This window comes from Pan paniscus, chromosome 10 (genome assembly GCF_029289425.2).
Source record: "Pan paniscus chromosome 10, NHGRI_mPanPan1-v2.0_pri, whole genome shotgun sequence".
Taxonomy (NCBI): domain Eukaryota; kingdom Metazoa; phylum Chordata; class Mammalia; order Primates; family Hominidae; genus Pan; species Pan paniscus.
In genome coordinates, this window is record NC_073259.2 from 41,108,683 (window position 1) to 41,124,701 (window position 16,019).

The following is a 16,019-nucleotide window of genomic DNA, read 5'->3' on the forward strand; positions in this document are numbered from 1 at the left end:
AGAGGTCAGGAGATCGAGACCATCCTGGCTAACACGGTGAAACCCCGTCTCTACCAAAAATACAAAAAAAATTAGCCAGGCGTGGTGGCGGGCGCCTGTAGTCCCAGCTACTTGGGAGGCTGAGGCAGGAGAATGGCGTGAACCCAGGAGGCAGAGCTTGCAGTGAGCCGAGATCGCGCCACTGCATTCCAGTCTGGGCGACAGAGTGAGACTCCGTCTCAAAAAAAAAAAGTATTATAAATGAGGTGCTACAGAGGAGGGGAATATTTTCCGTCCAGAAAAGAGAGATATGGTGATGGGAAGGGAGCAAGGAAGTCCTCATCTAGGAGTCCAACCCCCCCAGAATGGCAGGTAGACACTCCCTAGTAGGTGTTCAATAAATATTCGTGTCTTCGTCCCTTCACATTCTGACCCCAGTCTAACTTTCCTTCAGCCTACCAAAGCCCTGTGTTCCTCCACAGAATGCCGCTTCGTGCCACTGTGCCTTCTGCATCCCCAGTTCTCTCCTCCTGGAATGGAATGTTCTTGCCAATAATGAGCGAGCGGTGCCATGAAACGGAGCTCGGGAGGGTACACAGCATAACAGTTAAGCGCGCAGGCTATCGAGGCCAGCCTTCGGCCCATCCGTAAAAAGGAGATAATAAGATTTATTTCATAAGGCTGCACCGTGGATTAAATGGACATTCCGGTAAAGCTTTTATTTTAGTCCAGCGCGGAACGAGGGCTCAAGTAATACTCGCAACGTTTGTGCGAGCGTGGCCACCTTCTCCGCCCGTCCCGTCTCCCCGGCGCCGCTCAAGAGCCGCCCCCTGTCCGCCTCAGCGGCGCCCAGGCACCCAGCAGCGTCCGCGCTGCCACGTCGCCTTCGCTCACCCCAGCAACAGCCGGGTTGACCAGACCGGGGCCCTGAGCTGGCTACCCAGGGCACCGGGCTGCGCCCCACACCCTGCCTGCGCCCTCCGATTGGCTCCTGCAGGTGCCCGTCGTCAGAGACCGTTGCTGATTGGCTTAGATGGGGGACGGGGCGGGCCTCTAGGAGTGAAGGAAAGGCGGGGACCCGGATGTGTGTGGTGGCGGCGGCCGAAGAGCTTGTGTGCGGAGCTGAGAGGCCTATGGATGAGGAGGACGCGGCGGCCCCGGTAGGCGGGGATCGGGGGCGGGGTCCCGGAGGCCTCGTATCTCCCCGGAGCCTGAAGCGGAAGGCGGGGGTCCTGGGCGGGGGCTCCGGGGCCAGGGGCGGGGCCCTGCGCTCTGGTCACTGGGCTTCTTCTGTCGGTGCACCCTCGGCCCATTGCAGGGCCTGGGGAGACTGGGCGTAGGCACACGGATGGGCTGGGGCCCGGCTGCTCCCGGGTCTCATCTCAGTGATCAGGCCGTGCCCGGGGAGGAGACAGGGCCCAGTAGGGCCGCCACTCGCCGGTGCCAAGACTGTGGGGTCTGCGCAACCAGCATCTACCTGGGGTTGAGTCCTGGCTGAGTGCCCGGGAGTGGAATCTTAGGGCTGTCTGTCCCACAGGTGCCTACTCTTCTGGGCCACGTGGTGGGTTGTAGCTACTGCATAAGAGTCGTAATTTGCGTATTGGGATCAAATTCAGCCCAGCCAAGGCTTACTAAGCACCTACCGTGTGCAAGGCAATGTCAGGCCTCAAGAAAACCCCTGTCCCAGTGTTTGGGGAATGGGAAGAGAAGAGTACTTCACCTCTTTCTCACTTTTGGCTCCCAGGAAAAATCATTCATTCATTTATATGTAGGGACTGATGGTTGTTTAAATACCTGGATCATCCCACCCCCATCCATCGGCGCTGCTACCGACTTAGTGGATGTCATTTCTCATGTGAACTGCTGCAACAACGTCTGAATTGTTTGCCCACATCTGTTCTTGATCCTCTTGTGATCAGTTCTCCAACCAGCAGCTGGAATGATCTTTAGGAACTGATTAAGATCGTGGCTTTTTTTTTTTTTTTGAGATGGAGTTTCTGTCGCCCAGGCTGGAGTGCAGTGGGACGATCTCGGCTCACTGCAAACTCCACCTCCCAGGTTCAAGCAATTGTCTTGCCTCAGCCTCCTGAGTAGCTGGGATTACAGGTGCGCACCACCACGCCTGGCTAATTTGTTTGTATTTTTAGTAGAGACGGGGTTTCACCATGTTGGTCAGGCTGGTCTTCAACTTCTGACCTTGTGATCCTCCCACTTCGGCCTCCCAAAGTGCTGGGATCACAGACGTGAGCCACCAGGCCCAGGATCATGGCATTTTTTTTTTCTTTTTTTTTTGAGACAGGGTCTTGCTCTGTCAGCCAGGCTGGAGTGTAGTGGCACAATCAGAACTGACTGCAGCCTTGACCTGCCAGACTCAAGCCATCTTCAGTCTCCTTAGTAGCTGGGACTACAGGTGCACGCTGCCACACCTGGCTCATTGTTTTAATTTTTAGTAGCCCAGGCTGGTCTGGAAGTCCTGGCCTCAAGCGATCCTCCTGCCTCAGCCTCCCAAGGTGCTGGGATTGCAGGCATGAGCCATCATACCCAGCCAATCATGGCATTTCCTTGCTTACAACCCTCCAGAAATTTCCATCTTGGAATAAAATCCAAAGTCCTTACCATTTCATTGTCTGTAGGGCCATGATCTGACTCCTGCCTTATTCTCATCTTGTACATTCTCCCTCACATTCCCTATATACCAGCTGTCCATGCCTTTTTCTGTTTCTCTACCATGCCAGCTCTCTTCCATCCAAGGACCTGTGGCTGCCCTTCCTGCCTGGAATATGCCTGGCTTGTCATGCCTAGCTCCTTTTCAACTCAAATGTCACCTCCTCAGAGAGACCGCCTCTGTCCACTCTATCCACTGCCTCCAGATTCTTTATCATATCACCCTGTTCTTTTCTCCACTGCCTGAAATTATGTCTGTTTATTGCCTGTCGTGTCCACCTCCCAGCCTGTGAGAATGGGAATCCTGTCCATCTTGTTCACAGCTCCATCCCTAGCACGGAGAAGAGCACACATAGTAGGAGCTTGGTAAATGTTTGTTGAATGGAAGAAAGAAGATGAGGGTTGTTGAGGTCAATCTGGGCAGCTGGCCTCAAGGCCAGTGCCTTCTCTACCTTCTGGGTCACAGAGGCTGAGGTGCTTTACCTAGGGCCCTGCTTTCTCCTCAATCCCCTTCTCCCCTTGGCAGGTTTGTTCTCATGAACAAGATGGATGACCTCAACCTGCACTACCGGTTTCTGAATTGGCGCCGGCGGATCCGGGAGATTCGAGAGGTCCGAGCTTTCCGATATCAGGAGAGGTTCAAACATATCCTTGTAGATGGAGATACTTTAAGGTGAGTTCAGGAGAATGCTTCCACATTTTCTTCTCTGTTCCAGATCTTAGAGAGGAAAGGGTTTTTTTTTTTTTTTAATTTTTATTTTTTCAGAGAAGGGGACTGTGCACTGCACAGGGAAGGGGGATGCTCTTGACTCCAGAGGCCTTTTTCTTTTTTTTTTTAAGACAGAGTCTCGCTCTGTCACCCAGGCTACAGTGCAGTGGTGTGATCTCAGCTCACTGCAACCTCCGCCTCCTGGGTTCAAGCGATTCTCCTGCCTCAGCTTCCCAAGTAGCTGGGATTACAGGCGTGCACCACCACATACGGCTGATTTTTTATATTTTTGGTAGAGACAGGGTTTCACCATGTTGGCCAGGCAGGTCTCGAACTCCTGACTTCAAGTGATCCACCCACCCAGAGGCCTTTCTGAGTGGAGCAGTGTGTGCTGCCTCACCCTGCACTCACCTCTGCCTCTGTCACTGGGTGGCTCTGTCCTCATCCAGCAAGGAGGGGATCCAGCTGGGTAGGGGAAGGGATCACATCAGACACAGGAGGCTGCTGGGGTCTCAGAAGCTTCCTAGGTGCTTTGTTGAGAAGACTCCAGTGGGGTAACTGAGTCTCCTGCCACTGTCTCAGGGATTAGATCTAGTGAAGAGTGGCTGTTTCAGAGATAGTTGATTTCCTGTTTGGGGAAGGGCCATTCTATAGTGTACCCTGTCCACCAACTCCTGTATTTCCAGCCCCTTAGCTTGTGTGTGTTTCCTCCCTCTCTTCTGGCTTGAACCCCTTCCCCGACTCCTTCTGAGCCCATGCTCTCACAGAGTTCCACTGAAGGGGGAAGAAAGTAGTACTGTTTAACTAGAGGCAAGAAAGCTGAGGAGTGGGAACTGAATCACTGTCTTCCAATCGATGAAGGGCTTTGGTAAAGAGGATAGAGACCAGCCATTATTCTCCAGCTCCACTGAGGACAGAGCCAGAGGAAAAGGGCTGAAGCTGCAGCATGAGAGATTGAGGTTACACAGGGTTGTGAGACCTCTCTTAGGCAAGTAAGGGAGGCTCTACATTCTTTTCCTCCTGGAAATGAAGAAACCAGGCTTGCACTGGTCTGGTACGGGTTGGATTCCAGCTGGAGGCTGCGAGAGGAGTAGGGTGAGGTGACCTTAAGTATCTGGTTCTGATGTCTGCCGATGTACTGAAGTGCAGCCTGATGGATTCTCCTGTGTGCTGGCCCTTGCAGGGTAAGGGTGGGAGAAGCTGAGGCCCTCCCCCTACTCTTGGGCTAGGCTGCTAATGGAATTCCCCCCTCATTCCTCCTTCAGTTATCATGGAAACTCTGGTGAAGTTGGCTGCTACGTGGCTTCTCGACCCCTGACCAAGGACAGCAATTATTTTGAGGTGATCAAGGCAGTGGGTGGGCAGAGCAGGGGGTGAGCTTGGGGGTGAGATCATTAAGCCCCAAGAAGCTCCTTTACTAGATGTATGACCTGGCCTTTTAATTTTCCATCAGGGCTATCCTGTTGGCTGGGAAATAGGTGCAGGATAGCATGGCCCCTCATCTGAGAGATAGGTGCCCTGGAAACCTGTCACCCTGTCCCTTCTGCTCTCCTACCCCTTAGCTAGGTAGACTTTGACCCATATCCCAGACTTGACTCATGTCCCCTAACCCAAACCCACCATACAGGGACGTGAGTCCTATCTTTCTCCAAAGCTTTGGAGTAATTTTCTAAGTGAAATAGGCACCCACTCTCACCAATTCCCCCCTCTGAGTATCTTATCTTTTTTCCTGATTCCCATGTCCTTTTTCTTTTTGAGCCTCAGCGCCCTTTAATCTCTAAGTCCCCTTCCCCCACCCACAGCAATTCATCCCATTTCCCAGCCCTGCTGACTGTGCCCTGCTTTCTTCTCTCCAGGTGTCTATTGTGGACAGTGGAGTCCGGGGCACCATTGCTGTGGGGCTGGTCCCTCAGTACTACAGCTTGGATCACCAGCCTGGCTGGTTGCCTGACTCTGTAGCCTACCATGCTGATGATGGCAAGTGAGTTGGCTCCTGTGCAACCCGGCCCTTTTCCTATGAATTTGGGAATCTTAGATCTGAAGAACTACCTTGGGCTGGCTTTTCCCATTGGGTGTTTCATAGACTTTTCTGGTCAGGACAGGGAAGTGGCCTGGCAGCACCCTTGAAGGCTTACAGACTAGAGGAGGGTGATGCTCATGCCAGGACGTAAGTGGGTACCATCACAGAATGACCAGGAGCAGCAAGATGAGGATGAGGCCTCTGCTGTCAGTGCTGGGGAGAAGTTGGGAGGCCAGGCTCGGGTCCTGTGTCTGTACTACTCTGTCTGTAGGCTGTACAATGGCCGAGCCAAGGGCCGCCAGTTTGGGTCAAAGTGCAACTCCGGGGACCGGATTGGCTGTGGCATTGAGCCTGTGTCCTTTGATGTGCAGACCGCCCAGATCTTCTTCACCAAAAATGGGAAGCGGGTGAGTGGGAAATCGTGGTGGGATTTACGTGGCTGAAATCTGCCCAAGGATTTGTGGGGAGTGATTAGGAAGAGTCTGCTGGCTGGGGCTTGCCCAGGGACCCTTGCACTGAGTTCCCATCTCCTCCAGTCCAGCCTCAGATTCTCCTGAAGTCTCCTGCGTGTAGGAGAAGATACTTCCCATGGCCAGAGGAAGCTGGGACATTGCCCAGATGACAGGCAGAGAGAGGCAAGTTAGTGGAGCAGAGGATGAGCAGGAATTGTGGGGAACAGAATTGGGTGATTTGGGGGAAGGTTTTGAGCAGATAAAAGAGAGGGGAAGATTATGGCCTGGCCATGTAAGCTGGAGGTCCTCTCTTTGGGTTTTGACTTGAGCACTTTTGGGGATATGTCCTTTCTGTGTCCTGTTTTCCTTGTTTCACATCTCTTTCACTATCCTCTTCGTAGAGAGACTAGGCGTGGTGAGGAGATGGGACAGGAGCCAATAGTAGAGAGAGACACACAGCTCTCTCCCTTCTCTCCAACTCCATCTCCCACATTGGGAAATTGGTTTCTCAGGCCTTGGCCAAGGGGTCCTGCTGCCTTAGCATCTGCGCCTCGGCACTCTCCTGTCCAGCACACGTACTGAAATTATTTGGCAGCAAGTCAGGAGACTTGTGTTTGTCTTCTAGCTCTGTACATACCTTGCTTAGCCAGGAGTACTTAGCACATTTGGAAACTTTTCTGCACCTCTGGGTTGCTTTTTTTTTTTTTTTTAATCTGTCAGTGTGTGTGATAATTATTGGTTGCATCATCTTATTTTTTTTTTTGAGATGGAGTCTCGCTCTGTCCCCCAGGCTGGAGTGCAGTGGCACCATCTTCGGCTCACTGCAAGCTCCGTCTCCCGGGTTCACGCCATTCTCCTGCCTCAGCCTCCCGAGTAGCTGGGACTACAGGCGCCCGCCACCACGCCCGGCTAATTTTTTGTATTTTTAGTAGAGACGGGGTTTCACTGTGTTAGCCAGGATGGTTTCGATCTCCTGACCTTGTGATCCGCCCACCTCGGCCTCCCAAAGTGCTGGGATTACAGGCGTGAGCCACCGCGCCCGGCTGGTTGCATCATCTTAAAAGTACCCTTGTGAGAATTAGGTGAGCTATGGAAAAGCAGGCCAGGTGGCAGCTCCGTCTTTCCCCCCGCTGCAGGTGGGCTCTACCATCATGCCCATGTCCCCAGATGGACTGTTCCCAGCAGTGGGCATGCACTCCCTGGGTGAGGAGGTGCGGCTGCACCTCAACGCTGAGCTGGGCCGCGAGGACGACAGCGTCATGATGGTGGACAGTTACGAGGATGAATGGGGCCGGCTACATGATGTCAGAGTCTGTGGGACTGTAAGTAGCAGGTGGGAGGGCGGGAGGGGCTGGGTCGGAGGAGGCTGGGCAGAACACCTGTGGGCACATGGTCATGTCTGAATTGCTGGGAATGGGGAGTCGGGACAGTGTCCGTGTGGGGTTTGGCAAGATAGCCTAGGCTCTTGACATGAGTCCTTGAGTCCAGATCTGTGTTTTCTTTAGCACATGTTCTCTTTTCTTCACTTCCTCCTCTTCAGGGAACTCAGGTTTGCAGTTTGACCCTGGGAACAAGTAGTTCTGCTTTGCCTTTTTTGGTTCCTTCAGCTTCTGGTGTCTTCTACAGCCCTGCACAACTGCCTTTGAGGGGCTGGGGGTTGATCTGGAGGCAAAATGCCTGGCCCAGGCTTTTCATTCAAAGTGTTGTGGGGCAGGTGTGGTCAGAAGTCCACACATGTGGTGGAAGGTTCTTAGCCATCTTTTTTGAGGAAGTGTCAATGTCAGTTTCTGTTGTCTTATCCCTGCATTTGATAGAGGATTAGAATGGAGGCAGATAAAGATTCAGTGAGCATCCTTACACCTCCAAACTTGCTTCATTTATCTTTTCCTCATACCTGCTTTAGTATGGATTTTAAGCTTCGTTGGGAAGCGTGTGGAGCTTGAGAAAGGGGAATTCTTCCTCCCCGGATTTTAAGTTTTGTTGGAAAATTCATGAACCTTGAGAAAGGGAAATTCTTCCTGTCTGCCTCAATACACTGTGCTGCATTGGAAGTGAATGGACGCCAAGTCCAGGATCTGGCCCTGACCTCTAGTGGGCTGCTCAGCCCTCCCACTTCGAATTGTCCCTCTCCTACCCCCTTGCTCCTGGCCTGGCCTTTTTCTCCACCCTCTGGCCTTTCCACCCCAACCCAGGCTGTTTTCAACTCAGTCTTTGATAACAAAACAGAAGCAGTGGGGGGTGGGAGCGGATTAGGAGCCAGGCCTCCCCCTGGTGGAGTGGATCTCAGGGAAAATGACAGGAAGTGTGCCCTCCTGCTGCTTCTGACACTCTGCACCCCCTTCTGGCATCAGGGTCCCAGGCTGCAGCAACCGAGAGCTAAGAGGCCTCAGATGCCCACTCCGTGACTCTCATATCTTTCCTTTTTCCCCTCAATCTACCATCATTCTGACAACATCTACAGAGTTAAACTTGGGGCTACGCCAGGGCGATGTTCCAGCTCTCATCTCTGACCTCTCCTCAAGAGTTTTTTCCTGGCATCCTTTCTCTGCCTGGACCTGTCCCCACTCTGCTCTCAGCTCCTCCCAGGCAATCTTTTCTAATTGATGCAGAATCCTGTAGACATTTATAAATAGCCTTCCTTCCTCCCCACCCTCCCCCCAACATCTTCAGCCACTTATTTAAGAGTTTTTTTCTTTTTTAGACATAAGCTGTTGAATTGGGCCCTTCTCTCAGACCCTCACCCCAGCTTGGGCCAGGTGGCAGGGTGGGAGCACTACTCCTGGGGCACCCGTTCCTCTGGGGCCAACTTGGACGTGAGCTTCCTGAGGGACATGTGCCTTTTTCCAGTCATGCCAACTTTCCTTTTTTTTTTTTTTTAAGACAGGCTCTCACTCTGTCACCCAGACTGGAGTGCTGGTTCACTTCAGCCTCCAACTCCCAGGCTCAAGGGATGCTCCCACCTTGGCCTCCCAAATTGCTGGGATTAGAGGCATGAGCCACTGCACTGGGCCTCAACAGTTGTTAGATTTGAGTCTTTGGATATAGACAGACCTGGCTCTTTCTTGAGTGGAATTCTTCCCCTGCCTCCTGTGGCCTGTTTCCCCCTCCTAAAGAGTCTACCTCCCCAGAGCTCTGAGGGGTTGAGGAATTGCTGGGGCACTTGCTCAGGGGTGGGAGTATTGCCTCTCGCCTCATCCCTGCCTCCATGCCTCGCAAAGTGAGGTAATGTGGTGGAGGGGAGCTGGGGGCGGTAGGTAACAGCTGGGGGATTAGACTCATTCTGTGTTTGTGCCCTGTTCACAGCTCCTCTGACAACTCCTTAGTGACAGGGGCAACAGCTTTGGTACACACAGGGTGGTGAATGAGGCCCCACCCTCCCAGGGGTCCTCCCCAGACCCAGCCCAGAGGGAGGCCGTGCTGGAGCCTGAGCTGGCCAGTAGAGAGTGTGTACTTGGTTCCTGTTTCAGTTGCTTCTGGGCCCTCAGGGCACTGAGCCCTTCCTTGTTCCTGTCAAGAGGGATTAGGGTCTCTGCTGGCAAGGGGAGGAGGGCGGATACCGGCAGGGGAGAAGAGGCTGGGAAGGTGCTACTGGTAGAGGGAGGGTGTGGAGTGCACGAGACTGTCCACACTCTGGTCTGCAGCCGCCACTCTGTGGCACTGAGTCACGTCTTTGGCTTCTTGGGGCTTTGGTGGTGTGTGTGTATTGGGGGGAGACCCAAAGAAAGGGCTCCGTCTTCCCCCACCAAAAATGCAGAGAAACATTTCTGTTGATTGGACATTGTTTGAGAGGAGACACATAGGGTAGAGTTGTCTGGGGAGTGGCCATCGTCCTGGTTGGCCTAAGGGACCATTGTAGTTGGAAGTAAGGGCTAAGATGAAAGATCATTTCCTTGTTTGTGATCGGCAATTCCAACGTAACCCCATTTACACTGATTTAGGGAGAGGCAGCAATGTGTATTGGTCACTTCATTAAGTCTTCCCACTTGCTTTGGAAATCCAGGTAATCTTATCCCAGTTTACTGTTGAAGAAACCAAGGCTTAAGGACGTGAATGTCATTTGCCTGAGGTTAGCGGCTGTTAAGTAATAGGAGTTAGGATTTGAACCCAGGTCTGTTGGATTCTGAGGTACAGATTGAGGGACCAGCATCAAGATCCTAACAGTTCAGACTCTAAGGGTTAACCTTCACTCCTCCTCTAGGTTCCTAACAGCTATAGACCAAGGAGGCAGAGGAATGTACTCAAGAAAGAATCTGTCAGGAAGGCCAAATATTGCCCCCACTTCCACCCCTCTGAGTTCTCTGGGAAGGTTCAGGAGGGGTCGGGGGAACTTTGTCCAGGAGCATGAGAGTGGATCAGGAGGTTTATGATGGCTTTCACTGTGAGGGCTGGGCGGTCCCCTCTGAAGAGGGCACGCTGTACAAGCCTCACCTATACACTGTACAAGTACCTAGTCGTCCAGGACATCAGCATTCTGTCCGAAGTGCTCTGTGGTTGGCAGGTAGAGAGTGGGTTTTAGAGACCCATGTTGGGGTAGTCCGTCCTGGCTTTTAGCGTGAGAAAGCACCTCCACCCTATCCAGAGACAGAAATGCAGCAGCTACCCTCTTCTGAGCTGAGGCAAAGGGAGGGGCTGGCCGGGTATTTCCCAAGGATCAGGGTCTGGATCGGCTGTCTTTTGGCTCTGGAAATGGAGAACACTGTGTTTCCTACACCGAGGCCAGTTGGATAGAATGGGTCAAAGGCAGCTGTGGGGTCCCCCACCCAGTTCTGCAATGCTGGGTGGAGAGGGTGGGCTGGGGGCTGCTCTGCCTGGGTGGAGTCTAAACTAGTTAATGTGGATCAAGCCACACCCCTCCTGGCTTGCCGGGGAGAGAGGCAGAGGAGGAACCCAGGCTGAGCAGAGAATACACCATGAACAGAAGTCAGTGTGGCCTTGGGGATGGGCTTAGGTGGTCTCCCGTGCATGCTGCTTTCCCCCTCATCCATCCCCAGTTATCTTTGGAGAGGAGGGAAGGATGGACTTGAGGTGGCGGGGCTAAGCTCCAGGGCTGAGAAAGGCACCAAGCCCCTCTAGTCCTACTCTCAGAAGGGGTTAGTAGCACCCCGCTCTAAGCACCTGAGCTAAGCAGCCGGCCATCTGAGGCTGGGAGTGGGGATGCGGGAGCAGCCTCTGCTGGAGACACGCACAGGCTTCTGTGCTGGTGCAGGTGGGCATAACTCCTTTCCTGTTCAGGCAGGAATCTGTGAGAGGTGAGAGGCCAGCGTCCCAAAGCTTGCCAGGGAGACGTGGAGGAGGTCCCTAGGCAACATGTTTCCTTCAGGGCTGCAGGGGTGGGAGGGTAGAAGAAAGTCTTGAGGGGCAGTTGGGCTAATTAAAAGGAGATTAAGGAATCCCAGGTGAGGCTGAAGGTGGGGGAAAGAGGGGATGGGGTTGAGTCATCACCCCACTATTACCATGACAACTGACAAATAAATCCTCCCAGATTGGGGGTTGCCGCCCCGTCGTGCCCAGGCAGGACCATTGTGGGACTGAAGAGCCCCAAGAACCCATCAGTCATCTCCCCTATCCTACCTCCACGCCCCTACTCCAACTTGAATGAGCAATGAGGGGCTGGGAACAGCTAAGCCTGCCTCTGTCTTCATTTTGACCTCTCCCCTCCCTCACATGAAATGAGGGAGTAGAGCTGGGCGTTCTGGGTCCCTGGGCTCCCCTCAGCACCTCCCTGACCCAGCTAAGAACAGCTGTGTTCACAGCCAAGTAAAACAAGGACCTTGAGAAATTATGTCAGGCCCATCCCAGGCAGAATTGGCTTCTGAACTCACCCGCTTCCCCTGAATATCTGGGGTTGGCACCTAACTTCTGCATCCTCCCTGTCCCCATTAGGCCCCCTGAGAAAGTCATCAAGTTTCCTCTCAGCTAGTCTTGCTTCTCCTTTCCCCTGTGTTTGGGACCCTGGGTGGACCTTTCCCAGCAGGAAAGGCTGCAGGGTTTTTCAGCGGGCGAGGATGCATCTAGAGCCCCCTGTGCGCCGCTCCCCTAGCTGTGCTGCTTTCCCCGGCCTCCCAGAAAGTGTGTGGGGGAAGAAAGCGTGGGCATTCAGCAAGGGGTGCTCTCCCCTTTGCCTCCCACCCCATCCTGCTCTTCCATGCTGGCCTAGAACTTTGGGGCCACATTGTATCTCTAGGATTCTTTCCCTTTCAGCCAGGAGTTTTTGTCAGACCTGGGAAAGTGGGACCCAGACTGCCTTGGGCCCAGGTTTCCAGGGTGGGTGTCAGCCTGTCCCCTGACCCCCATCTGGCTCTTCCTCCACAGCTGCTGGAGTACTTAGGGAAGGGCAAAAGCATCGTGGATGTGGGGCTGGCCCAGGCCCGGCACCCACTCAGCACCCGCAGCCACTACTTCGAGGTGGAGATCGTGGACCCTGGAGAGAAATGCTACATCGCCCTGGGGCTGGCACGGAAGGTGGGCACAAAGGCTGAGCTTTTTTGCTCATGGAGCTGCTCAGGTCTGGGGCTGTTGGGGCAGCGCCAGGAAGCTCTTAGGAGAAACCAGGGGAGCCCAGGCTTTGGAGGGAGGGTGCTAAGCTGAGATGGAACACAGTTGTATGTGTCTGCTGTGTAAGAGTACACACCCCATGTGACCAAGGACCTGAGACAGGTCATGACTGCACCACACACTAAGGCCTGGGGGGTGGGGGTGGGACATGCCATGGCTCTGGCCTTAAAAGCTTAACTAACACTTTCCTCACCCTCCCTGGTTCCCCTGAAGCCCCAGTGCCTGCAGGGTATGAGTGTGCGGGGTTGGCATTCTCTGGGCTGTGGTCTGTCCCAGAGGTTCAGATGCCACTCTCTCCTGTCTTCTTGTTTATGCATGGGACCATAGATTTTCTTTTCTCTTCTTGGTGCAGGACTATCCCAAGAACAGGCATCCTGGCTGGAGCAGAGGGTCTGTGGCTTATCATGCAGGTGAATAGCGGGCTGCCTGGGAAAGGTGGGATGGTGGGAGACGTGGAGGCATAGCGACATCCACTTTCCCCTGTCCTGGCCCCTCACAAAGGGCCTTGCTGTTTGCCCTGCTGCTGGCTGACCTCCCCTTCCCAAATCACTAGTGCTTCCTCCTCATCTGTGTTTTCCTCCCAGCTCTGGAAACCAGGGGAGCAGGACAGGAGAGGGAGATCTGGGCCCAGATGGGACATTCCAGGCCTCTGAGCTGGTCCCCCCTGTGCCCTTCCTGCAGACTCTCATTTTCCTCATTTTCTTTTTTCTTTTGCTGCTTGGTTTCCTTGGCTTTCTTTAGAAGAAAACTGAGCCTAGAGTTCCCCGACCCACCTCCCCCCACCTGCCCTCCCTGGGTGTTCATTCCTTCCCTAGGGCCCCCTCCTCTGACTCCTTTCCTAAGGGTTCCCCCTTACCCTTACCTTGAGCAGATGGATACTACGTCTCTTTATTTTATTTGGTGCCCCCTTCCCATATATCTCGCTCCAATTTTTTTTTTTTTTTTTGAGATGGAGTCTCACTCTGTCACCTAGACTGGAGTGCAGTGGCATGATCTTGGCTCGCTGCAACCTCTGCCTCCCAGGCTCAAGTGATCCTCCCACCTCAGCCTCCTGAGTAGCTGGGACTACAGACGGGCGCCACCACGCCCAGCTAATTTTTGTATTTTTAGTAGAGATGTTTCGCCATGCTGGCCATGCTGGTCTCAAACTCCTGACTTCAGGTGATCCACCCGCCTCGGCCTCCCAAAGTCCTGGGATTCCAGGCGTGAGCCACCGCGCCCGGCCTCTCTCTCCATCTTTGTTTCTGCCCTGACCCTTCCCTTCCTCTGAGGGGTGGGAAGTGTTCAGCTTCATGAGCCGCTCTGGGGGTGTGGTGTCAGCCCTCCTTCCTCAAGTGTGTGTCCTCTCCCCTCCCTCCAACAGACGATGGGAAGATCTTCCATGGCAGTGGCGTGGGGGACCCCTTTGGGCCACGCTGTTACAAAGGGGACATCATGGGCTGTGGAATCATGTTCCCCCGGGACTACATTTTGGACAGTGAGGGTGAGTGGGGTAGGGGTGGCCAGCCAGGCTGCTTGGGGCAAGAGGGTGGAAAGGCACCACAGGAGCTCAGGTTTCCTGGTCTCCTAGGGGACAGTGATGACAGTTGTGACACAGTGATCCTGTCTCCGACTGCCCGGGCCGTCCGGAACGTGCGGAATGTCATGTACCTGCACCAGGAAGGGGAAGAGGAAGAGGAGGAAGAGGAAGAGGAAGAGGATGGGGAAGAGATAGAGCCGGAGCATGAGGGCAGGAAGGTGGTGGTGAGTACGGAGAGTTCGAGGTGGGACCAGGGTTTTTGGGTCTGGGCAAAGGGTGGGTATTAGTGGGGAACAGAACTCACAACCAGGGTGGGAAAGACGGGAAGCTCTGGCGTTGCCCAAGGGCTGTTGCGAGCTCCAGGGATTGCTGAGATCGGGAGACGGTCTTGGGAGGCTGTTTTCCGGCCTCAGCACGCCCTCTGGTGGTCACTTCCCATATCACCTTAACTGCCCCTCTCCAGCCCCGCTGGAAGCCGGGGTGATTGGGGTTCAGGCCTGTGGAGCTCCAGCATCCTCAGGGAAGAGGCCACAGCCTGCTTGCTCCATTCTTCTCCCCACCTCCTCCCCAGGTTTTCTTCACTCGGAATGGCAAGATCATTGGGAAGAAGGATGCTGTTGTTCCTTCTGGAGGCTTCTTCCCCACCATTGGAATGCTGAGCTGTGGGGAGAAAGTCAAAGTAGATCTGCACCCCTTGAGTGGCTAGGGCCTCCCCTCCAGACCTGCTCCTTCTCCCTGCTCACCCTCTGCTGGGCCAGGCACCCAGTTCCTGACTTCCCAGAGGCTTCCTTTACCCAGCAGGCCCCTGGAGGTGTGTAGTCACTCTGCCCCCACTGGCTCAGGCCCCTGTCATGCTTCTCTGTGCCCACGTTTCTGACCTGGTGCTGCCACTGTTGTCAGTCCCTGGGCCTGAGTCCCTGGTTGGACAGGAATGGACCCAAAGAATGGTGTTGGTATGTGGGTGGTCCCACTCGCTTTGGTCAGTGGGCTTCTGGGTCCCCCTTTCCCTCACTGGCCCTGTGTGGGTGGAGAGGCGTGAGCACCCTATCTCAGCTGCTATTCGGGCATGATGCTTTGTAGAGGGTAGAGTAGACAGCCCCCTCCCCTACTCACCATGGTATTTCTCCTTGAATTCCTCTTGTTTTCTTTGCTGGTTGTGTGAACCAGCTGCTGCTGTCATACCCCTGGCAGGGCCAGGGGACCTCTCTTTGTTCATCTCTGTCCTTTCACTGGCTGCTGCCCCAGGAAGACTCCTCTAGGCTCTCCATCTTTCCCTTGAGAGCTGGCTCCCCACTCCAACCTGCTCAGGCACCACAGAGGATCTAGGTCTCTGGCTCCCCATACCTGGACCCACATGGGTGGGTGCCTGTTGCATGTTTAAGAGAGAGGGGCTGTGAGGTGACAGGGCACTAGGGCCTTCACTCCTTTCTCCCCTTCCATCCTTTCTTTACCTGTGCCACCCATGTCCCTAGCTCCCGGGTATTGGGGCTGAGGCTCTGGGGCCTGTCTCCCTGCCAGTGTGAGGGCAAGACCCCAGAGCCTTAGCTGAGCAAGCCCAGAGGGGCAGCGTGGCCCCTCCCTCCCCTTTTCCTGCCCCGTCCCATGCCTCAGCTTGCTGCTTGTGCCAGTTGCCTGTTTCGCTTCAGTGTTTGATTCTAGCACTTACATGTGTCCTCCCCACCAAGCCCTCTATCTCCTTCTAATCCTTCAACCCCTGACCCCCTCCCCGTAACAGTGACTTTTCCAGGGAGGAAGAGGCAGCAGGAGCTGTTGGCCTTGGTTTGCACAGAGCGGGTAGGGCTGTAGGGAAAGCGGGTGAGCTGTTGTGCTGCTGGGCCTCCCTTTGGCCCTCGCTTCCCACCCTACGATGTATGAAATGTATGTACAGACCAGAGATGTTTATACAGCCAATAAAGATGGAGTTTCCGTATTTATCAGTATGGCCGGAACCAGGAGCCTTTCTAGTCCACAGGGCTAGGAACAGGACTGCTGGATGGGGGCAGCCGAAGGCAGCTTGCTCGTGGGGAGATGTGGACCAATGTTGGGCCAGGGATGGGAATCATATGTTCCATGGGCCTGGCTATAGGCCTGAGCACAGATACGTCCCCTGGGAGATGAGGC

The 16,019-nt window shown here is 54.3% G+C and overlaps 1 protein-coding gene across 1 annotated transcript; it reads left to right on the forward strand.

The window, feature by feature from the left end:
* Positions 1–516: 516 nt before the first annotated feature.
* SPRYD3 (SPRY domain containing 3) lies at positions 517–15,838 on the forward strand. Its single transcript, XM_003831042.5, has 11 exons — positions 517–1,139; positions 3,170–3,316; positions 4,618–4,693; positions 5,209–5,333; positions 5,644–5,779; positions 6,961–7,146; positions 12,137–12,286; positions 12,732–12,789; positions 13,743–13,862; positions 13,950–14,122; positions 14,470–15,838. Exons 1-11 carry the CDS (start codon positions 1,117–1,119, stop codon positions 14,602–14,604), a joined length of 1,329 nt encoding a protein of 442 aa, XP_003831090.1. The 5' UTR covers positions 517–1,116; the 3' UTR covers positions 14,605–15,838.
* Positions 15,839–16,019: the final 181 nt, after the last annotated feature.

Coding starts and splice junctions, on each gene's coding strand:
- SPRYD3 (XM_003831042.5), top strand. CDS start 1,117: ATGAGGAGGACGCGGCGGCCCCG. Junction 5,334..5,643: donor TACCATGCTGATGATGGCAA/GTGAGTTGGCTC, acceptor CTCTGTCTGTAG/GCTGTACAATGGCCGAGCCA. Junction 5,780..6,960: donor TCACCAAAAATGGGAAGCGG/GTGAGTGGGAAA, acceptor CCCCCGCTGCAG/GTGGGCTCTACCATCATGCC.